General features: G+C 41.6%; 3 protein-coding genes across 4 annotated transcripts; all 3 read left to right on the top strand.

Annotated features, from left to right (window-relative positions):
- The first annotated feature begins 2,682 nt into the window (after positions 1-2,682).
- Positions 2,683-7,324, top strand: gdf10a (growth differentiation factor 10a). Its single transcript, XM_088916408.1, has 3 exons — positions 2,683-3,236; positions 4,550-5,451; positions 6,166-7,324. Exons 1-3 carry the CDS (start codon positions 2,966-2,968, stop codon positions 6,355-6,357), a joined length of 1,365 nt encoding a protein of 454 aa, XP_088772534.1. The 5' UTR covers positions 2,683-2,965; the 3' UTR covers positions 6,358-7,324.
- Positions 7,325-8,719: 1,395 nt separating this feature from the next.
- On the top strand, positions 8,720-13,188 carry gdf2 (growth differentiation factor 2). Of its 2 annotated transcripts, XM_088917946.1 has the most exons (3): positions 8,720-9,641; positions 10,123-10,772; positions 13,018-13,188. In XM_088917946.1, the coding sequence occupies exons 1-3, from the start codon at positions 9,107-9,109 to the stop codon at positions 13,150-13,152; spliced, it is 1,320 nt and encodes a 439-aa protein (XP_088774072.1). In that variant the 5' UTR covers positions 8,720-9,106; the 3' UTR covers positions 13,153-13,188. The 2 variants fall into 2 exon arrangements, with proteins under 2 accessions (XP_088774072.1, XP_088774071.1); XM_088917945.1 differs by lacking the exon at positions 13,018-13,188 and having other exon boundaries at positions 8,724-9,641; positions 10,123-11,852.
- A 1,463-nt stretch (positions 13,189-14,651) lies between these two features.
- Positions 14,652-22,435, top strand: irbpl (interphotoreceptor retinoid-binding protein like). The gene is made up of 4 exons (XM_088917944.1): positions 14,652-17,732; positions 17,932-18,122; positions 18,609-18,751; positions 19,890-22,435. Exons 1-4 carry the CDS (start codon positions 14,727-14,729, stop codon positions 20,213-20,215), a joined length of 3,666 nt encoding a protein of 1,221 aa, XP_088774070.1. The 5' UTR covers positions 14,652-14,726; the 3' UTR covers positions 20,216-22,435.
- Positions 22,436-23,926: the final 1,491 nt, after the last annotated feature.

Here is a 23,926-nt window from a genome sequence, read left to right as displayed (position 1 = left end):
ACAGCGGAGGAGGTTCACCGAACCTGACACTTCCTCACAGAGTCAAGACTTCCTGGAAAATAATGAATCCCTTTATATTAGCCCTTCTCTTAGACTTTGGCTTCCTCTTAAAATTGTGTTTAATCCATGTTGTAGGTTAAGAGACAAAGAAATAGATGACTGTTGTCCCAACAATGTACTTTCTACAGCAGCGGTGGCTAACTTTGCCAGTTCCGAGTCCCTCACTGCAGTCTGGGGAGATACATACGCAGCCCACGTCACAAGTCTGGACAGTTGCAGCTAAAACCCACTTACTCTGACTTTTTGTACATTTGTACAAAACGCGGATGCCAATCCTTGCAGGCAAATGGGAATATAGATCTGAATAAATCATAATACCTAAATAAATCATTCTTTTTGTTATTCTTCTGTCGTTTATGTTTCCCCTGACGGTAGGCACATTAATATGGTACTGCGTCCTCTACATAAAACTCAAACAGATGAGAAGACAATGTGGAAATGTAAGTACTAATGCGATCTGCAAGTTTAGGAGGACTGGCCGTTCGCTAATCTGGGACAAACAGAGAGAGTGCGAGTCCCACTGAGACCATCCTCACAGCTGTGGCTTACTCTTTTTATTAAGATCATTTCTTGGCAAGAACTTTAATTAACAAAACGTTCACACTACCAGCAATATTCAGCATGAGGAGGAATTGCACGGCTCTTTCTGAAGGTGTCTTAGAGATGCCATTGATTAGTTATATTCATGATGAAGGAATTATGTGACCCAGGGCTAATTTAAATTCCTTCTCCACATACTTTTTTCATCAAAAGAGTCAAAGTAGTACGCCTTAATGGCTTTGCAAGCCTGCTGTTCTACAATAAAATACAGCAAGAAATGTTCACTATCCTTGATTTATTCTTTAATTCGCCAGTAACAATGTCAAAGTAGCAAGGTCCTCTCCGCTTTAGTGCAGATTTAAGACACATACAAGTGCGAAGTGAATAGAAGTTTCCAGTGGGCTGAGGGAAGAGAAGGCGTTTTAATGGCAAAATGACCGACACAGCTCAGCTTGTTACTCACCTCCTGCTGGAGCAGCCTTCTTTCACAGCAACAGCTTTGTGCTGAAGTACTGCAGACACGAAAATAGAAAATAGAGGAGGTTAGAACATTCCCCAGTGGAGGTCATGTACATAATGCCATGAATGAAATCAAAGGACCTCATAAATACGCCCCAGAACTAATTCTTAAACAGGCCGATTGCACAACTCCGAGCAGGACCTGGATTTGTTCTCCGTTGTTTCCTGCGCGGGACGCGCACTGCGCCGCGCTGTTTCCGTACCGGTACGCTCCGCGTCTGTCGTGCATTCTGCGTCCATTTCTTCTTGACATTTCCTTATAAACGAAACACGTTAATCTTGGATTCTTGATACCCGACATGAGTGCGCCAGTAATGTTGCTTTAGGTTTAATTCTTATCGGTACAAGTACTGAGGAAAAATAGGCACAGATCAATAGAATCGACGTGACAAGACATGCACCTTCGAGACCTTAAAACATACAGTACTAAATGTCTTAGTGTGTTCGTGTTCATTTGAACTATGATTTTTTACTTCTAATATGGGGCTAGACTGCAAGGTTTAATACGCCTTTAAAATGTTACAGCTTTATTAACCGTGCTGCCCTAATTAAAGAAACCTAACTAATGAGTACATGTAAATTTCGCCGCCCGACCTTAGTATACCCAGAAATCACACAGCTGCGTCTACTCCACCTCTAAGAGGCTCTTTATATTACTCTGTTCCTCTGTAGGCACATGTCTGAAATGGTCTTAATACACGTCGGACATTTCAACATCAGCTAGTGAACGTATACTTTCTTTTGAATCTGACAAAAGTCTATTATCAAAGTATGTTATCTCAAATCGACGGTTTTGGGTTTTTTTTTAGCCAATAACTTGTCTTTCAGTTTTTTTCGATGTTAAACATGACTGTCCTGTTTTGAAAATGGTTTTTCGGATCACTTATTTTAATAAGGAGCTCTTGTGGCTCTGCTCAATACATATTTCTGTGGTTAAGGGAAGTGAGTTACAGTAAATAATTCACAGTAGCTATTGTATCCGCGTGAATACCTTTATTAAAATGTCCCAGCTCCGATTTATGTTTCATCTAAGACAACCTGAACATCCGTTTACAAAACGCAAAGGGCTCATCACTTTCTCAGTCAAAAAAAAAACCGACAGATTTGATGAGGAGCAGGAAGACTCATACTATGAGGACTGATCTATTTTAAGCGGGACGCAAATCAAAGTATTTTGTGAAAACCTAAAGGCACGTATTCTGTCAAATTCTATCTGATGTCCTGCAGTTTTTTTTTTGTTCTCTTGTAACAATACAGTGGTCTTTGTTCTTCTCTTACATTTTTATAGCAATTGACAGTTGGCTACAATTATTCATTGTCGTTGCTCATTCTAACTGCTACTATCGGTTACAGAGCCACAGTAAAAATGGTGCTCATGGCTGGTTAGTCTTAATAGGTACAGTAACTCCGACTCGGAGTCTCCCACGTTGACAACTTGTAGCATCAGATGGCGTGTTTTCTCGAGGCTTGTGGAAACGGTGTGCTGTAGCGCTGGATCCCGTTGGTTAGTAGCCGTAGACGTCAGCGTGTCTTATTGCCTAAGATTACCACTTGGCTTCTGGCGGTAAGAAGAAACTGTGACTGCCCGGGCAATACCGAGTCCGCAGGAGATGTGTTCTCTATTTCTCAAAGAGTTTTCTTTGACTTGACTCCTCAGATCGAGCATATCGCAGAGGGAGGCGTGAACAAGAGACAGCCTCACCTTCGCAAAGTGACTTGTTTCCACAACTCTTCATCAGTCATAAACATACTCATCTGCACAGCCGTTTGTTTCGTTTTCACAAAACACACTTGACGAAGAAGGAAAGCGGAATTAAAGCAATCGCGATACAACTACAGCAGCGCTATGGGACTAAACGTCGCTTTGCTCTCGCGTGTGGTTCTCTTGCTGGGATACTCGAACCTGGGAGTCGCGGATGCTGGAGTCACGCCGGACTCCGTCCAGGACAGCAGCGTCTTCGCCGCTCCGGCAGAGCGCCCGTCTGACACTGCAGCGCTGGACAGCTCCGCTCAGGATATGGTCGCTCTTCACATGTTCAGACTGTACGAAAAATACAACAGAGAAGCCACCCGGCCTCGGGACGGGAATACGGTGCGGAGCTTCAAGGCGAGCCCAGGTAAGCTGTTTCTTACGAGCACTTCAGAGCTTTAATGTCAGTGTATCCGGCAGAGCAGTTGCAGGCGGCTCTAAACTGTATCAATAATAACGCGAAACACACACAAACACACACCGCTTAGATAATACAACCGACTTTTGCTTTTCTTTTTATTATAAATTGGTCGAAATCAGTGAAAGCACTTGTATGCTTGCAAAGTTAAAGGGTGTTCTTGTATTTGCTGTTGATTGTGCAAAGATCATCATTTAAACAGATCATTTAAATAAAGGAAAATGTTAAATGTTCTTAATGTGTACTGGCAGACAGACAGACAGACCGATATGACTGTGGTGCTGTTAAGGCAACTCAAAGAAAACACGGCAAATCTACATTATCACAAGAAGAGCATCGATATATTATCCAAGGGGTGATCAGTTCATGAGCTGCGACCTTGAGGTATCTAGTCAAATCTGATTGAATTTGCCCTGCGCCATCTGGAGGGAGTATTTGATATAACAATGTAATATTTGAGGCTGTCGTTAGGATATTTTGAACTTTTTGCTATCTTTCTCCTTCTCCCCCTGTCTGCAGATACCGCTTAATCAAACAGTCCCACATTTCTTGCTTGCTTGCAATCCTTCATAAGTAATTTGATACTGCTTAAATAAGCTATGTGATTGGCTTGTGCACATAAGCGTGCTCTGCTGAGGTGTAGTTTTGAACCATACCATAGGCAGTACGGTAGCAGTTCAGTACAGGGTCGCATTGCAGCTGTGACAGGCTGAAGGGTCACAGTGACAGTAACAGCGCTGACGGTCCTCTGACGCTCGTGACTGACCAGCTATCCCTCCTGAATTGTGTCGCATCTCATCCCAACCTCCATCTCAAGCACAGATTTCCATCCTGAAACTGCGCACGTATCTCAGAAATAGGGTAGTAGAAAAACTAGAATCAACATTTGCAATATATATGAAAGCACTACTACAAATATCTAACACGTGCAATAATAAATGTTATTTACCAGTACTGTGTTTACACAACAGTCTAAAAACTACAGTACATATAATCACTCGTGCCCCTATACTGTAGAAGCAATTAATGCAGTCAGACTTTTAAGTTATTAGTAACTCACTAAAATCCCCAGGGGCTATTTAAATAAGTGTTTCCATATGGTTCAGATGGGATTGGATGTAAAGAGTATCTGTCCTCCATCATCCTCAGAAATACTTTATAAGGAACAGTAACTCTGTTGTGTGAATCAAAGACGTTGGGTAAGAATATATTTGCATGATTTATCTGTGAATCCCTCTTTCCTTTCTGTATTTATTTATCAGCACTGACAGAGCAGAGGGTTCTGTACCACTTCAATCTCTCCTCTCTTCAGGAATCGGAAGTCATACTCGCGACAACGTTTCACTTCTTCTTCGACAAGCGCCCACGGCAGAGGTCCTGGGCCTGCAAGCGTGTCAAGACCTCCTCCTGCCGCCTCCAGCAGCTCCACCCGCTTCCTTCCGTGAACATCGTCTTCAGAAGCGCCCCTTCCGACGGAGCCCTGGGGGCGCCGCTGGGGAGCGTCGCTTTCTATCCGAGCAGGCGGGGAGCCTGGCAGCTGAAGGATATCACGCCACTGATCAAGGGCGCCACGAAAACGGGCGAGCTCGTCATAACCGCCGAGTTTGATTTCGGTCAGAAATCCCAGAAGTACCAGGACCGCGTTTCGCCTTCCGACCTCCCGTACATGCTGGTGTACGCCAACGACTTGGCGATATCTGAGCCCAACAGCGTGGCTGTGAGCCTGCAGAGGTACGACCCGTCCTCCGCCGCCGAAGAGGCCACGCGGTCCCCCAACGCTTCTCCTGACGCCCGCGTCAAGAGGGACGCGGACTTCCCGGACCCCATTCGAAACAACGAGCTCCCCGAGGTAGAGTACCACACCTTCCAGAAGCACGGGCTGTGGGAGAGCGCTTACCTCGCCCTGAAGCCCAAACCGCCGAAGAAGGACCGTCGGAGAAAAGCACAGGAGAACAGCGAGGGGTCGGCCAAGTCCCAGGTGCTCAGCTTTGATGAAAAAACCATGAAGAAAGCGCGGCGGAGGCAGGGGAACGAGCCTCGGATCTGCTCCAGGAGGTACCTGAAGGTGGACTTTGCGGACATCGGCTGGAGTGAGTGGATCTTGTCCCCCAAATCATTTGATGCCTACTACTGTGCAGGAGCCTGCGAATTCCCAATGCCTAAGGTCAGGATGCCTTCTGCTACTAAAAAACATCCGTGTAAAGTCACACGCACACATCCAAAGTTGATATATAATCAATCTTTTAATGGTACTTTATACGTCACACTAAAATAACACTGTTCAAGATGCCCTATCACAGATGACTATTTCAAATAATTATTCCCTACCTTATTCTGTTTTGTTCATGTTTTATTGTAAAGTTTATTTTAAATAAGACTAAATAAGTTCAGAAAGGTATTTTTTTTTCTTTTCCCAGTGATCGCTAATTTCTGAAACGCATCTTATTGACATTGAGTAATAAATATCGCTCGCAGGCAGTAAAACACTAGTGGATTTATTTGAAAGCATAGGAAAGATATCGGGGGAGAAAAAAAAGGATTTTTTCAGTATAATCTGAATGACTACATCTACTAAACGTACTCTTCAAGACAAAATATATTGACGTGACAGTTATAATTCTGGAGGCTGTTATCCAAAACAATTTTTTTTCTGTGGTTAATTTCTTCAATTTTTTCAAAAACATTCTGGGTTATACTGATTTAATGTCCGGTAATGCTGGCGGGTTTGTCTTTGGGGTGAGCCCCCTGGGCATCTGTCTTTATTTCAGGAATGAAGAGTTAACCAAACGAAAGCAGTGGAGCACAGGCCAGTGAATATGTGCGACGGTTAAGATGCAGGATATGTGCTTCATAACTTCAGTGATTCTCTTTCTTTCAGGTCGTTCGCCCCTCCAATCACGCAACCATTCAAAGCATTGTGAAAGCAGTGGGAATTATTGCAGGAATCCCAGAGCCCTGCTGTGTGCCTGACAAAATGAACTCGCTCAGTGTCCTTTTCTTGGACGAGAACAAAAACGTGGTGTTAAAGATTTACCCCAACATGTCGGTGGAGACCTGCGCTTGCCGATAGAGACATCTGGGAAAGCTGAAGGTTGACTGATTAACCGAGAGACCAAGACATGGCCTTTTCTTCATGCAGAATCCTTCAAGAAGGGCAACACTGGCAGCTCTTCGGATTCTTCATGTGTTGGACAGTGAAGGTTTCCTCCAAGGACTGGATAACTTTAGATTACACTCTGTGTAAAATACTGTTGAAATGTAATTTGTTCCCATTCCGCAACTATTTATGAAACAAGAGTGTCCTGTCTCTTTCTGTGCGTGCATATTGTTGTTATTCCTTTCTCCTCCTTCTATAGGTGTATGTGTGTGCATCATAAATGTAGAGTGTGTGTGATGTCTGTGTGTGTGTGTGAGTGTGTGTGTGCATGCGTTCACACATACACATCTATTTTACATAACAGAATAGGATTCTAACTGGTAATATAGCCTTATCAGAATCAATATATAGCCTTAAGGTATCACCAGATACTGAAAATTCTTTATTCATTCTGAAGATTATCAGGAAAATAATCTTTTGGTGGCTGCAATCAATAAATTAATCAGTTTTATGATTTAGCTTTCTTCTAGAACTGAGTAGGAAAAATGCCCTTATGTTTTTTTTCACTGCAACTGCTTTTAATCTGCACTGTAACATATCCCTGAATCTGTTTGGATTATGTTTGTAAATAGTAATTTGTTTTTGTGCTACTAAAAGTGTCCATCTTATCGAATAGTTATAAATATGCTGGTCGGAACTGAAGTTTTTTTAAAAGAATACATTTTAGCTCATTTACTAAACTTTAATTTTTTCAGTTTCCACTGATATTTTTCTTGATTTATCACACAACATATTTTTCTATGAACAGTACGTTTTGTCTTCTTTGGTAGGTTATATCACTTTTTTATCGGTCATTTGTTTTGGAGAACATTATATGTATCTGTTTTAAATTATGAAGCCAGTAGTCAACACAAGTACCGTAATAAAACATAAATAAGTCAAATATTGTGTATCTCTTCTTTTACTAATATAATAGTCCATGGTGTTCAGAAGAATGGGGTAGGTAATGAAAGTTCAGGAGGAGAAATGACAACCAAATTAGCCATCATTCCTGTTGCTCTGACTCCATGATGCCTCATCCCAGAATGCTATAAAAACCACAGGGTCCTGACATCCTTGTCCTGTGGTCTGGTGGTTGGCTCTCAGCTGAGCAGGCTAAGCCAAAACTCTTTATGCCTGCCTTTTCGGATAAACATTCCTAATACATATTCAGAATAGTGGTCATTATTCCATGTGAATTTGAGTTAAACGAGTCGATTGCTTCTCGGTTTTTATTCCTATTGTAGGAGGCTCTTGGTGGCGAGGAAGACCAGTTACTCACTGCTGATCCTTCCAGACAAGTCAATGTCATTAATCTTTCTTCAAAAGGATGTGTATCGTCCTGATAAGCATGTATGGGATTTTTGTGCCTGTATGTGCATTCCAATCAGACTAAATAAATCATTATGTAGGCCAGAGCTTGTCTGTTAGCTTGCTTCGTGTTTAGGCAAATTCTAGCTTTAAGGACATTTTAATAAGATATACTATACCGTCGGACTCTTAACTTTCGCTCTTTCACCGCTGCTTGCACCCCAGTTTATTTCTTAAGACAACATTTTCAAGGTTAAGCTTCTGTTTTCAGACCAATAGGACCTTTGACAGGTACAGTCTTTTCCTGGACAAACCACAATACTGAAAAGCTCTTGACAATGAGCTCAGTGTTCCAGTATCTGCCCTTGCTTCCTATGTGGAGAGGTTCTTTAACGTCACACTCGCCTCCTATTAAACCCTCACTGTGCCAAATCCTGGCACAGGAAGGCCAAGTAAGGCTGACGGAAAAGGAGTGAATAAGAACTGGGGACAATTTTGATAAGACCCTTAAGGTCAGAGGGAACATTCCAGCCGTCCACGTGTTTTAGTTCAGACTGTCTGCAAATGACCTGAGTTGGAGTTGGACAAAGACATTCTTGACTGCAGTACACAGCAGAAATTGAAAGGTAGAACAAAATGATTGATCTTGAAAAGTGTGATTGAGATTTTCTTCCTTCACTGCAGGCTAAAATGCTGTTTGTTCGGAAAACCTGGTATTATATATAAGCCAAGCAAGTGTAGATGTAAATGTAAGAATGTAAGTGCAAATGTAATTCAAATAATTATTTCATCATTAATTCACACTTTAAATTCAGTCTGCTAGTATTTTGGACAGACACCAATCAAATGCAAGTAATATTACGAAAAGTATGTATTTGTACTGTATGTTATAAAGCATTGTTCTAAAAAACATTACAATCAGGACTGTAGTGTAAAAATTAAAAAAAATAATAAACAGGAATGCAAATCCAAATGTGTTTTACATAGTCTCTTGAAAACTGTTACAAAAAGCAAGCTACAGACATGTCAAATGTCAAATCATATTATACTGTAACACATCGAACGTATCAAAATGTCACAGTCCAATGGTAATGTGATAAGAATAATATCTATTCAACATTGTAAATAGCACCAGAATCAATAAACCAGCAAATCATGTGAGAACATGGGACTTAAAAGAGTACATTAAGTACTATTTTCCTGAAGTTGGGAAAATCACAAAGGAAAATTGTTCATTAGTGACCTTGTACTTCAGTACAACTTTGTATTGGTATACAGTGACCTTCTCATTAGCCACAAGTGTCTGTCAAATGTTTACAGAATCTTCATTAACCACAAGCCTCACAGAAAGATAACAAAGCCAAAGACATCAATGGCTAAGATAAGAATAGCTGTACAACTATTCTGGTTGACAAGAGTCTGCTGTTTACTGTGGACTGGGACAGAGAAACTTCAACTGAAGTTCAGAATCTCGGCTGCGAAGATTGTCGCTCCACAGTGCGCCGCTTCTCACTTTAATCACAGAGAAACAGAGTTAATAATTATCCCTAATTTGGAGTTGGAGGCAACAATGAACTGCTTGTTCCCACTCTGGATCAGCTTGATGGTGCTCATTGGGCCGTGTAGGTGTAAACCACTAAACGGCGTCATTAAAATGAGGGAAACAGAAATGCAGTTCCAAATTTCGAAGCAAGACTCCAGCGAGGACCCCAGCGAGGACTTAACCCTGGGCGGCTTGTTAGAAAACGTGAAGGACGAATTCCTACGCCTCCTGAATTTGTCAGGAGTCCCGCACGAACACAGCAGGACAGATCCTCCTCACTTCATGATGGAGCTGTACAACAGGTACGCCATGGATAAATCTTCCACACCTCGATCGGACGTCATCCGGAGCTTCAATATACAAGGTGAGCTGCAAAGGATAATGTTACAGCCTGGTGTCTTTTTTCACACGTCTTTGCTTTAGGAAAGAGCTCACATTGAAATGAATCTGAACCTGACTGCGAGTATTTGCAATTAATCAGGGGGTTTTTTAATATGTGAAAGAATGTTATGGTGTTTAACCAATCAAAAAGTACATTTTGGAAATTTTATTTTGAAACAAGATTCATTTTGGTTGTACAATGTTTGGTGCTTTAATGTTTTATACTGATTTTTAGCAAAAGTATGGTCTTTTATATTTTATTGAAGTATTCCTGGTGCATTATCACATCATTTTATTAAAATCATTTTCAACTTTAGAGCAGTATCTACAATACATTACATAATAATCAATACAAAAGCACTCAAGGTGGACTTTAAAGAAGCGAGTATGGCTTGATGAACACAATGAACCCCCATGGCACTCTCACACTCAGCACAGTTACACAGCCCTCCTCTTCTTTTCAGATGTTTCCCATTCGAAGAGAAACAGCAGTGAGACTCAGCACCTGCTGCGATTCAACCTGTCCATTCCAAGCCACGAGGAGATCACCATGGCCGAGTTGCGACTGTTCACCTTCCTGGATCACAGCGCTATGAACCACAACTTCATGCAGGCGACCATTAAAGTCTACGACGTGGAGTACCACGAAGACCAGCCAGTACTGCATTTCCTCAGCGCTAAAAGCACCGAGGGGAAAGACCCCACCTGGGAGGTTTTTGAAGTTACGGACGCCATCAAGCGCTGGGTGAAATCAGGGCAGACCACAAACACACTGGGAGTACGCATCGAACGCAGGGACACAGGGGCCTTTGAAGGGGGGGGTATCGATATCAGCGTCAGTGTTAAGAACAACAGCTCGGCAGTGCTGATCGTCTTCTCAGACGACCGGACGAGCGACAAGACAAAAGACACAGACGAACTGAAGGACATGATTGCCCACGAAGAAGAAAGTTTCGTCCTCTCAGAGCAGAACAATAAAAGCACGAGCAATGCTCTCTCCGTCAGGGACCAGCCACGGAGAAGACGACACGCAAAAGATAACTACTGCAGGAGGACTTCGCTCCGTGTGGATTTTAAAGAAATCGGCTGGGATTCCTGGATCGTAGCACCAAAGGTATATGACGCCTTTGAGTGCAAAGGATTGTGCTCTTATCCTCTCACTGATGACGTCACACCCTCCAAACACGCCATCATTCAGACTCTTGTGAACCTTAATAACCCCAACAAAGCTGAAAAGGCTTGCTGTGTTCCAACTAAACTGGATCCGATTACACTCATGTATTATGAAAGTGGCATATTTACAGTAAAACACTTCTATGAAGGAATGAAAGTCGCTGAGTGTGGGTGTAGGTAGTGACAGCAGACACAGCTACTGACGTTGCATTAACATGTAAATTTGTACATTGATGTCATCCACCGCTTTTTCAATTATTTAATGTAATGCATGTATAGCCTATGCATATTCTAGAATCTCTTAAGGATACCCCATTACTGAAAAATTGTAAATATTCCAATTTAATACATTACAAGACTATGAATTAATTTTGTAAAGTGTTTTTGAAGAACTGACCCATGTGCATGTTAAAGAGAATATAAAGGCATCTGTTAATATGATTATTATTCAGAAATATGCAGAATGTTTGTCAGTATATGACAGGCCTCTTGTGACACTGCGTTCTCATCCTTACTGGGTAAAATACCCTGAGAACATGTATGTGAGGTAGAGGGATGTAGCATCAAGAAAATCTTTCACCTGTTGGAAAAACCTGTGGAATGAGGCTCACCTGTCTGAGTGATTTACACTCCACATGAGGGAAAGGAGCTGTCAGGATAAACTCTGTGTGGAACTAGCCACTTCCTCCGAATGGTAATTACTCAGTCAGGAGAGCTTTATTCTGCAGGTTTTGCCAATTAACAGGTGACACCCACGTTCTTAAAGCCACCTCTCACAAGCTCACAGTGTACCTGAAAGAGTCAATTCAGTGTTTGGCATCGCATGTTTGTGTGGTATACCCAAGTTTTTTAACGAGGAGAAATTGTGTAAAGGATGGCAGCTGTAGTAGTTAGACCCTTGTGGTCCTGTAAAAATGTAAAAATGGAAAAACAGAAGCCTTTTTTTCTATTATGTTCCTCAGCTGATCGTGGAAAATGTGGCCTAAACTTGTTTTCTATAAAGTCCACTGTATAAACTAAAGTAACCCCGACCTGTTCTCGTTCATTTCATTCTCTTTTGCTCAGTGGTTTAAGTGCTGAATCCATGATCTCTCAAATCCCAGTCCTGATTACACGGTACATTCTCAGTTGTGCTTTTCAGTCTACAATTACAACTACACTTCTATATTAAAAAATATTTTTTATATTAACAGGCATCAAATATCAAATCTTCTGTGAGCAGCAAAAACGACTTTAAGCATTCCACATAAGCCTGGAAGCCTTGGTGGATTATGAAATGTTATTGGCAAGTAGATTTGTATCACTAAGTATGTGCTGTTTGATAAGTGGTACAAGTGACTGGTAACAGATGACATGTCATCTGTTATTCCTAAACAGCCAACTGCTTTCTGCCTTTTCCATGTTACTCTTGAAAGATAAGCTCTTTGCTGCTACTGGGAGGCTATTTTATTTAAGCAATGAGCACTTATCGGAAACAAAAGATAAACAGATTCTTTCCAGCTTCCCTTCTAAAACAAGCTGATTATCACCGAGTATAGACTCACGCAAAGTAGTGTGATAAGGTTATTTCTCACTACATTGACAATTAATGAGAAATTACTTACCATTACAACATTTCAGAAGGACACGTCCAACGAACGCAAATACAGACTTTCTTTAAATGTATTAAAAACCTTATAGATCCTCATTTCATCTGATTGCACTGGAAAAGATTTCTTCCAGGAAAGTCAGCAAGTACATCCTAATATAGTCCGTGGAAATGTGTTCATTTTCAATCCAGTCAGTTCTGCCGAAGGCTTTTTCTTGCAGTAAACTCGGAAACAATCAAGCGCTGTCACTAACATACAGCATGTCACAAGGAAACGTCCTACAATGACAGGCTGAAGAACCCTTACTCGTTCTGAACAGAGAAGACTATGATGGGAACTAATACAAGCAGTCAAAACCTCAAAGGCTCAGAACAAGAAGTTAGAACAATTTTTATTTACACAAAGATGCATTAACCATCTGTTGCCGGTACTCAGAAACCTCACAACATCTTCAAAATTTTAAAAAGAAATTTTAAATAATGTAACACGCTACAGAAAGTATAGTTTTAATAGTATCAACAGAAGAAATCATCTATAATCTATAATATCATATCCTAACTACCGTTTCTGATTTTAAAATGTTTTATTTTTCTTAAGACCAAGGACAGAATGCCTCCATGTGTTGTACCTTTGAAAGGATGGGACTGCTGTCCCTGGATTGTAGTGGACCAGAGGATTTCAGTATATAAAGTTCCCTACAAGAAGGAAGGATACTGCTGTTTCGGACGCTGAGAGAAACAGTGAGTCTTGATCGCCCTCCGGAGGTCTGCTGAAAGGTTTGCCTTTATCTTTCCTGAACTTGCTCGCCAAATGAATCCTTCTGAAGGCCTTTTTGAAATATATATATATTGAATTTTTATATTTCATATTATACGTTTTAAAATCAATTTTGTCATTTCAGCCTCATTAGTTACATATTAACACAGCACTTCATTTCAAGATGAAAAATACTTTGCCTTTTTTTCATTCAATTATTGTTGCTATATTTACCAGCTGTTATGTGAAAAGGGGACCTGGAGGGTATGAATGACGCACGTTTACGTATGTTTTTACAAGGTTTCATATCTAGAACAGAAACCGTAACAAGGAGAGTTTCCTAATTCCAGGTGTTCCTCCCAGCTCACATTGACAGACAAGCCTGATTGTTTTATGATCATTGTCAAGTATTGCAAGGATGCAGCTCATTACAAAGAGCAGAATATCATGGGGAATCCAAAGAGCATTACAAATATTTGCCAGAAAATGATGAACAAAGATAAAAAAAAATCCTTACCTCGTTATTAACTTTGTGAAACAAAGGTGCCCCACAGTCAACCCTTATACATCCTTGTTATAAAAGAAGTGCTGAACGGTTTGTAGGCAAACAGCTTACAGCTTAGATAACTAAATTGGTAATTCCAAGAGCTGATCCTCTTTGAAATTTTAATACCAACCATTTCCATGATTGACACATTGAACAATGGTGTTCCGTTCTTAGAATGGGAGACTTGGTTCTGATTGGCTGCAGGCAATGGCCAGACATAGGCTTATGTAAGATGGTATTAAAAGTTAAGAATGGCTAATAGTATATTGTCCAGATTAGTACAGAGAAGACGTGGTTGCATAATATAATCTTAAAGTGTTTGTCTTTTAAGAGTTTCACAGCTACAGTATATTGTACACGTCTGGATTTCTCAACATTAAGGACAGCTCCCATTTGAATCTTTCCTGCCGGATAGCAGCTTGACTCAAAGCATGAATTCACCACTGATGTCGTATTCAGATTCTTCATACAGGGCTAGTTCTCTCTTTCATTAAAGCACCGGGGCATTATTGTTTGTAATGTACATTCTATTTAAAATAATGTGGCTTTCACCTAATTGCTAATTAAAAAAGGACAATGATCAGGTCAGCACAAACCATACTAACTTCTCAATGACCTCAGAGCAACAGGGGACCCTGAACTGACCTCCCAAATCTCTCCGAGCACTGCTAGTAAACTGGGGCATTTCATTCTCGTGCATGTTATTACAGCTCCTGCAGCAGCATAAAAGAGGTTTAATTACTGAAGTTAAATTTACGTGAGTCTTATCTAAGTTCATTTTTCAGTATTTGTTGAATGCACCTCTATTATTAGTTTGTTATTTTGTCTTTGCTGCACTCCACATAATGCGATTAAAGGGTTATTGAAACCCAAAGCTTCTTATGCTGGCTGTGTCAGAAAGCTTGCGGTGGAGACGCAGTCTCAGACACCTCCGGGGAAATGAAACACAGCTGACGGGGACTGAAGCAAGAAGCTGGTCCGAAGAGCAGCAGGCTGCCCGAAAATGGCCAGACTCGTCGTTCTGTTGGCAGCCCTGGTACTCGGCCACCATGCCTCCGCAGCCGCCTCGTCATTTCAGCCCGGTCTGGTCATGGACATGGCTAAAGTTCTCCTGGACAACTACTGCTTTCCCGTGAACATGGCTGAAATGCAAGAGTCGATAGAGCGAGCGATGAGCAGCGGCGAGATTCTCCTCGTATCGGATCCTACAAAGCTGGCAGCCGTGTTGACTGCTGGTGTGCAAGGGGCACTCAATGACCCACGGCTCATTGTTTCCTATGAGCCCAACACATCCCCTTCGAGACCAGATGCCATCCCGCCGCTTCCTCCAGATCAGCTGGTAAATATCATCAAGCATTCTGTCAAGTACGAAGTCCTGGAGAACAATATCGGCTACCTGAGGATTGACCACGTTATTGGAGAGAACATCATCGAGGCCGTTGGCCAGCTTCTCGTCGACAGCATTTGGAACAATGTCATGCACACTTCTTCTCTAATACTGGACCTTCGTTACAGTACGACAGGGCAAGTCTCTGGCATCCCCTACATCGTGTCCTATTTTTCCGAAGCTGAGCCTCTTATTCACATCGACACAGTTTATGATCGGCCTTCCAACACTACGAAAGAGCTTTGGACGCTGCCGTCCGTTCTGGGACAGAGGTATGGAAAAGATAAAGATTTAATTATTCTAATAAGCAAGCACACTATCGGAGTTGCTGAGGATGTCGCCTACACTTTAAAGCATTTGAACAGAGCCATCACCGTAGGTGAGAGGTCTGCCGGGGGATCGCTAAAAATCGAGAAGCTTCAGATAGGAAAGTCAGAATTTTATATCACTGTGCCTGTTGCAAGATCCATTAACCCCATTACCGGACAAACATGGGAGGTAAATGGAGTATTCCCGTGTGTAACTGTGAATGCAGAGGATGCTCTCAAGAAAGCAGTATCCATCCTGGCAGTGAGAAGTGCTGCTCCTAAAGTTGTCCATTCGGTCTCGGACACAATTAAGAGGTACTATTCATTTGTGGACAGAGTTCCTTCCATCCTTCACCACATTTCATTAATTGATTTTTCCTCTGTGATATCGGAGGAAGACTTGGCTTCTAAACTGAACCATGAGGTACAGTCCGTGTCTGAGGACCCCCGTATCATGATCAAGGTAATGGCAGAGCCTCCAGTCACCATAGAGGATGCTCCTGCAGCAGACAAGCTACCAGACATCCCAGAAATGCTTCAGGCTATAGTGGATACCGTTTTCAAAGTGAGCATTTTGCCTGGAAATATTGGATACCTCAGGTTTGATGAATTTGGTGACGCTTCTATGTTGGTGAAATTAGGAGAGCAGATTGTCCAAAAAGTCTGGGATCCCATCAAAGACACAACAAGCCTCATTATAGATATACGATATAACACTGGGGGACCGTCAGCTGCTGTGCCCATTCTTTTGACTTATTTTCAAGATCCCACCCCGCCGGTTCACTTTTTCACAATTTACAACAGGATTACTAACTCCACTAATGAATTCCACACGCTTCCCAACATCCGCGGACAACCTTACGGGTCGAAACGAGGGGTTTATGTGCTCACAAGCCAGCACACAGCAACAGCCGCAGAGGAGTTTGCGTACCTGATGCAGTCAATGAACAGGGCGACTGTCATTGGAGAAATCACATCGGGGACACTGCTGCACTCTCGGTCATTCCAGGTCGAAGACACAAAAATAGTGATTACGATCCCGGTCATAAACTTCTTTGATAACAGTGGAGAATGCTGGCTAGGGGGAGGTGTTGTCCCAGATGCAATTGTTTTAGCTGATGAGGCTTTGGAGACCGCACAAGAAATCATTAGTTTTCATCCAGAGGTTCATGCTCTGATTGAAGAGACCGGGAAACTCTTAGAAGCTCATTATGCTATTCCCGAGGTTGCCACAAAAGTCAAAAGGGTCCTGGAATCCAAATGGTCAAACGGCTCCTATCGATCTGTGGTGGACTATGAATCCCTGGACTCTCAGCTGACCTCAGATCTGCAGGAGACATCAGGTGACCATCGTTTGCATGTCTTCTACAGTGAGGTTGAACCTGAACTATTGAAAGACCAAGTTTCCAAAGTCCCAACCGCTGAGGAAATTGGTTATATTGTAGACGTTCTGTTCAAGGTTGAAGTCCTGCCAGGGAATGTAGGTTACCTAAGGTTTGACTTGATGGCGGATGCTGAAATAATCAGGGCTATTGGGCCTCAACTACTGGATCAAGTCTGGAACAAAATTGTTGACACAGATGTTTTAATCCTTGATATGAGATACAACACTGGGGGTTATTCGACGGCCATCCCAATACTATGTTCTTACTTTTTCGATGCAGAACCTGTCCGTCATCTTTATACTGTCTTTGACCGGACCACTACTACAATGACTGAGATAATGACCCAGCCTTCAGTGTTGGGCCAAAGATACGGGTTGGAAAAAAGCATTTTCATTCTCACAAGTCATAAGTCGGGCTCTGCTGCAGAAGCTTTTACCAGGGCACTGAAAGACCTGGGCAGGGCCACAGTTATTGGAGAGCCAACTGTAGGAGGCTCTTTGTCAATAGGTACCTACCGAATTGGGGAAAGCCATTTATATGCCACGATTCCCAACCAGGTTGTCCTGAGTGCAGTGACTGGGAAAGTATGGAGTGTCTCTGGTGTCGAACCTCATGTTGCAGTTCAGGCTAATGACGCAATGAGTGTCGCTCTTCGTATCATCGATCTCAGAGCAAGAATCCCCTCAATAGTCCAGGTTGCAGGGAAGCTGGTTGCTGACAATTATGCCTTTGCACACACTGGTGAAAGCGCTGCAGAAAAGCTGGCTGTCCTGGTTCACAGCAGAAATTACAACGTTATTGACTCTGAGGCTGAACTGGCAGACAAACTCACAACTGACCTCCAAGAATTAACTGGGGACAAAAACATAAAGGCCTCTTACATACCAGACCACTCCAAAGGCACTGTCCCTGGATTGTCACCTGTGCAGGTAGGATCTTATATTATTTTGTTGTTATACAGAATTGTATAATTACCTTCATGTCTTGTACATTTTGCTATATGAATAATGAATTCACTGATATTTATCTTGTTTGGTTTGGACTTGACTGTTGTTTTTACTGCACAGTGGACAAGGTAAACCCGTTATATATTGTGTAACGAAACACAGTCTTCTCTTTCTTCTTTAGGTTCTATCTCCTGAGATGTTTGAGGACTTGATCAAGTCTTCTTTCCACACTGACGTGTTTGATAATAACATCGGGTACCTTCGGTTCGACATGTTTGGAGATTTTGAGCACATGCCTCATGTGTCTGTATTACTTGTAGAACATGTGTGGAAAAAAATAGTGCACACTGATGCTTTGATTATTGATCTTAGGTAGGTTCTTTTCTCATCCTCCTATATTTTTAATACACATTTATTGCTAGAAAACCATATAGACCAGGTATGATACTTTGAGTTACATGCCATTATATTCACTCAGTATATTGACTGCTTAACATACAGTACGAACACTAATATTAAATCATAAATAAAATGAGGAGCATTAAGCATAGTTTATAATGTTGGTATAGATCAGCGTTAATCATCAGCAGCTGTTTCTGTTTTGGAACCAAGAGATTTAGCAGTAAATTAATTTAGAGCATAGTGAGTAAAAAATGCCTTCAGTCATATTGAAAACATTGAAAGCCATTTTACTGCAAAGTGAAACCAAGCAAGCAGTCATGAAAATGCTGTACAGAGAGCATAATATGGAAAGGGATACCTTTTGTAGGAGAGGTATCACAACTGCTTAACATACTAGTCTGTTGCCACAATATGGTTTCTCCCCTACTGCCTGTCACTTTGCAAATTTCATTGCAGATATAATACTGGTGGACCTACCTCATCAATCGCAGGATTGTGTTCCTATTTCTTTGATGAAGACCAAACAATTCTTTTGGATAAAATCTACGACAGGCCTTCTAACTTGACAAGCGATATGTGGACCTTGTCCCAGCTGACTGGTAACAATCCCCCTTGTACTCATTTCTCTCCTGATTGGAAACACAACCCTTAGCTGCTACCCATTTCAGCAGAAATGATGAGAGGAAGTCAGTAACGAGATTCAAATATTAATTCCTCAGAAAACAAAAGTCTCAGATTCAAGATTTTCTATTGTTTCGTATGCAAAGTAGTTGATTTGTCATGGCAAAAAGCAAAGTGAACAGCGGTTTGTTCACTGAAGACATTACAGGAGCTTCCAAAAGTTGAAGGCCTTTCCTATCCAAATACAGTGGATGATCTGTGAGTTCAGCATGGATCAGATGTTTGGGCACAATGAAAATTGGGAATGAAGCGAGATTCATAACAGCCACAGAGTTTAGCAATGGAAAAATATTATTCCCTCTTTTGTTGGTTTTTCACTTGATGTTCAAATTCTCTCATACATAATTATGTTCTTGGGAACAATTTTTAAATAGTATGTTAATACTTTACGCAGCTGTCTTAATTGTGGAATCTGCAATCAGGAATATCCAAGCTTAAACACTGTGGTCTGGATTGAGCGATCCATAATGACAACATTGTGTCAGTGATCTGACAGTCATGTCTTCTAATTAGAAATCTTCGTGTCCACACAGAGCTCCTAGTGCTCTGCACTAAACGGGAAACTGGAAGAAGTGTTAGTGGGGCCAGTAGGGGGCGCTTACCCTGCCGTGTCTGTGAGTCCTAATGCCCCAGTATAGTGACAGGAATACTGTAAAAAGGCGCTGTCCTTCAGATGAGAAGTAAAACTGATCCTGACTCTCTGTGATCATTAACAATCCCAGGGCATTTCTCGAAAAGAGTAGGGGTGTTACCCCAGCATTCTGGCCAAAATTCCCATTGGCCTTAACCAATCATGGCCTCCTAATAATCCCCCTCTCTGAACTGGCTTCATCTCCTATTACTCTCCTTCCCACTGATAGCTGGTGTGTGAGCAGACCGTAGCATCATCCAGGTGGGGCTGCACACTGGTGGTGGTGGAGAGACCCCATTACCTGTGAAGAGCTTTGAGTGGAGTGTCCAGAAAAGTGCCATATAATTGTAAGGAATAAGTTAGAATTAAATGAAACCGAATGCCGCCGCGTGAGTGATGTTGTTTTCCTCTTCCTCTAACTGAAGGCGAGCGATACGGCTCCAAGAAGAGCGTGATCATCCTGACGAGCGGCGCGACGGCCGGCGCAGCGGAGGAGTTCGTCCACATCATGAAGAGGCTTGGCCGAGCGCTGGTCATCGGGAAAGTGACCCGCGGCGGCTGTCACCCGCCGGAGACGTACCCTGTGGGCGGCTCCCACCTCTACCTGACCATCCCCACCGCGCGGTCCGACGACTCCCAGGGGCCCTCCTGGGAAGGGGTTGGAGTTGCCCCCCATGTGGAGTCGGCCCCTGACATGGCTCTGGACACAGCCAAGCAGATGCTGAGCAGCCACCTGCACAGTCAAAGATGAATCTGGGTACACAGGGCATGGAGGCTCCAGGATCTTAACGATCCTGCGGGTTAGATTACACGAGCAGGGCCAAGCATTTGCATGAAGGTCAAGGAAGAGGGTCTTCTAGCTATTGCATGGACAATGTGGTGAAAAAGTAACTACACCCCCGCAAGATTTTAGGGTTTAACATATTTGGACATATTTGACCTTCACCTATTCCAAACCAAGTCCTAATAGGAGATTAAACTATCCTTATTTGACAAATAACTCACATAAACTGTGCTTTGCCATTATTTATTTTTCTAAAAACTCAGCCAGCATTCAATATATTTGCGTGAAAAAGTATGCGCTTAATTCAGTAAGTTGTGGCACTCCCCTTTAGTAGCAATAATTTGAATTAAACCTTTGCTGCGAGAGTTGATCGGTCTCTCACGTCACCTGTGAAGAATTCAGGCCCGTTCTTCCTTACAGAACTGTTTCAGCTCTGTGATGTTTGAGGGCTTTCTTGTATGCACAACTCTCTTTAGGTCCGGCCACAGCATCTATATGAGGTTTATAGTAGGTCTGGACTTTGACTTGGACATTCCAAATTCCTGATTTGTTTTTCTTTTTAAGCCATTCTGTCATAGATGTGCCTGTTGAATGATCCGCTTTCGGTTCACCTTTAACTGTCGGACAGTCTCACATTTTCCTCTAGAACACTCTGGTAAAGTAGGGACGTTACGGCCGACTCAATGATAGCAAGATGTCCAGGTCCTGAGACAACAAAGCAAACCCAAACCATCACCCTCCCACCACTGATATGTTTGATGGATGGTATGAGGTTCTTCTGGTGAAAGGCAGAGTTTGCTTATTGCCAAGCATGACATTTTGCATTATGGCCAAATAACTCCATGTTTCACTCATTTGTCCAGATCACATTGTTCCACAAGTCTAGTTTCTCATTCAAGTGCTGTTTGGCAAACTGAAGCTGAACAGTGTTGTTTTTCTTGGAGAGATGGATTTTTCTCCTTGCTGTCCTTGCATGAAAGCCATTCTTATTCAATCTTTTCCTGGTGGTGGGCTCATGAACGCTGACATCTACCTTAGCGAGAGAGGCCTATAGATCCCTTGGGGTTCTTTGAGACTTCCAGGAGGATTAGATGGTCAGATCTTGGAGAGAAATTGGTAGGATGGTCATACCTGGGTATATTGGCAACAGTCTTGAGTTTTCTCCATTTGTGGAGCATCTTTCTTTCCGAGGAATGATAGACTTCAGATTGTTTGGAAATTGATTTGTAACTCTTCCAAGACATATATGCAGTAACAATTCTTTCGCAAGACTGTCACAGATTTTCTTTTGATCACGATGTGTTACCACAAACGTGACTTCATAGGACGAGACAGACAAAGGTTCTGATTTTATATACTGGTGGAATCACTTCCACATGATCAACTCATCACTGGCATATGTTTTGGTACAGCTGATTCCATTGAATTGAAATTGAACTGAATATAACCTCTTAATTGAAAAGGTAAAACTACTTACTTTTTCACATAACGTTATTGAATGCAGGTTGATTTTTTTAAATAAATAATGACAAAGTCAAACTTTTTTGTATTATTTGTCAACTGAGTTTAGTTTTACCTACTGTTAGGAGTTGGTATGGACTAGGGAGAGGTAAAATATGTCTAAATATGTTAAACCATAAAATCTTAAGGGGGTGTACTTACGTTTTCGCCACACGGCAAGTCTTTTGTAGTGCTCTGGTCTGTGAAATATTACAGGCACTGATTACCATACAATGTATATTAAATCAACAGTAACATGGAAGCAGTAGCAACTAACTGTTTGTAGCCTATTATTTTGCAAACAACCTTTGAAAAAAATGTTACAGTCAATGATAAAGTTTTAGTTTACTGCTGGTTGCTGTGACGTGTTAAATCAAGCAATAAGGAAAATATTTCAGTGTTTCAGTCTGTAACATTGTATGTGTATGACTAATGCTACCTAGAAGAATTAACAAGACGAGACCTAATTTTTTTTCCTGTCGATATTTAAAGTATATACTAATATATAGAACTGACATTATTGACTACACATGAAAAGTGAAAGGGAATATTTACAGTACATTTGCTGGAAAGTATCAAATTTCCATATGTGAGAACATTTCAGTGCTGCATCTCTATCTTTTCTGCCTATATTATTGTTAATGTGTAGCTTCTGCCTATAGCTGTCCTAATATACATTACTAGAAAGATTCACGCTTTTGTGTGATGTTATCATGTGGTGATTATTATTACTCCAAATCCAATGTGAAATGTGTTCAAACACCCGTGAATACTTTTCAGTTTGCAGAAAGCATTTTGATAATAGCAGCGACATGGACCCAGACTGATGAAAAAGCCACGGACTATGCCAATGCCAGATATGTTGCAACAAAACATTATGTTTCTGAAAACCCAGATGTGCAGTGAGACTGAAACACAGCCACTCAAAGACCTGCAATTGAAGGGAGGACAGTACTGTAGTGAAGAGCCAAGAAACCACACTCTGGATGTGTGTCTGAGTGCGAAGGAGGTGAAATGTTCTAAAGGGTCATTTGCATCTTTTATTAAGTAATACAGCGAAGCTGTTGAAAGTTCGTCTTTATTTTTAGTTATGATTGCCCTTCAGCAGGTCCTGTTCTTAGAGAGATCTGTCAGAATCAAAGGGAAGGTCTTATACTGGCTGTAGTACAGCCAGTGACCTCCCCTCGAACTACATTGGTCAAAGTATTTCCTGTTTACTACAGTACGTGGAAGTAAAAAGAAGAAAAATGGCAAAAGAAATATGAAAACCAAGAAGAGAAATGACTGAAACATCCCAATATTATGGACAGACCATTTAAATCAAAAACTCCCTCACATAACATGTCACACTTTTAATTGATAACGTGTCTCAAGAACACATCCATGCCTGACTGTGGGGCTGGACATTAGTATCTTAAATGGGAATTGTACCTTACATGTATATTGTAAATATGCACTTGCAAACCAACACCTGATTCCTTCTAGCAGTCCTTACTCACACAGTACAATTGTGACAAAGCAAAACCTGTTTTTTGCATCACTTTAGAGTATATCAGTTTATAATAGATTTGTTGTAGACAAATTATTATTAATGAGAAGACCATGGTATATTGACTATGCTCTGGGTTTCAAGAGAGAGATTCATATTTTAGAGCAGATTTTAGATGGTGCTCCTGAGTTAAAATTATTGTTAAAGTTTAAAGTATTATCTAAAAATAATTTTCCTGGAAATTGAATGATTTTACACAAAACTCAGATTCCTATGCTGTAATTTCTGAATTTTGAGAGAATATAGTGTGAATGAAGCTAACTTTGATCAACAATACTGGGAGAGGTAAGAAGGAGTTTTGTTTTATTTAAAAAGGAAACCTCAACATATCGCAAAGCTTTAGTGTTTTGATGCACTCCAATGTTCAGGGCTGTGATGTTATCTGTAAGTCCAGCCAAAATCAACACAACCTCATTGCATTCCCTCACAGCACTCTTCAGAAGATTAGAGGTGTTAATCCAAGTGTCTTGGATAAATTCCTCACCAGGCATGTACAATTTGACCTCCCTTAAGTTCTGCCTTAATTTAACTGCTGTAGCAAATTCTCACTCCTCCCGTTAACTCGCTGTTCAGTCTGGCTCTTGGTACAGAATGGCCCCTGTGTGTCTCCCAGGTGGGGCTGCTGGTGC

Source organism: Atractosteus spatula, chromosome 5 (genome assembly GCF_055471065.1).
Source record: "Atractosteus spatula isolate fAtrSpa1 chromosome 5, fAtrSpa1.hap1, whole genome shotgun sequence".
NCBI classification, from domain to species: Eukaryota; Metazoa; Chordata; class Actinopteri; order Semionotiformes; family Lepisosteidae; genus Atractosteus; species Atractosteus spatula.
This window is presented reverse-complemented; position numbering and strand designations above follow the sequence as displayed.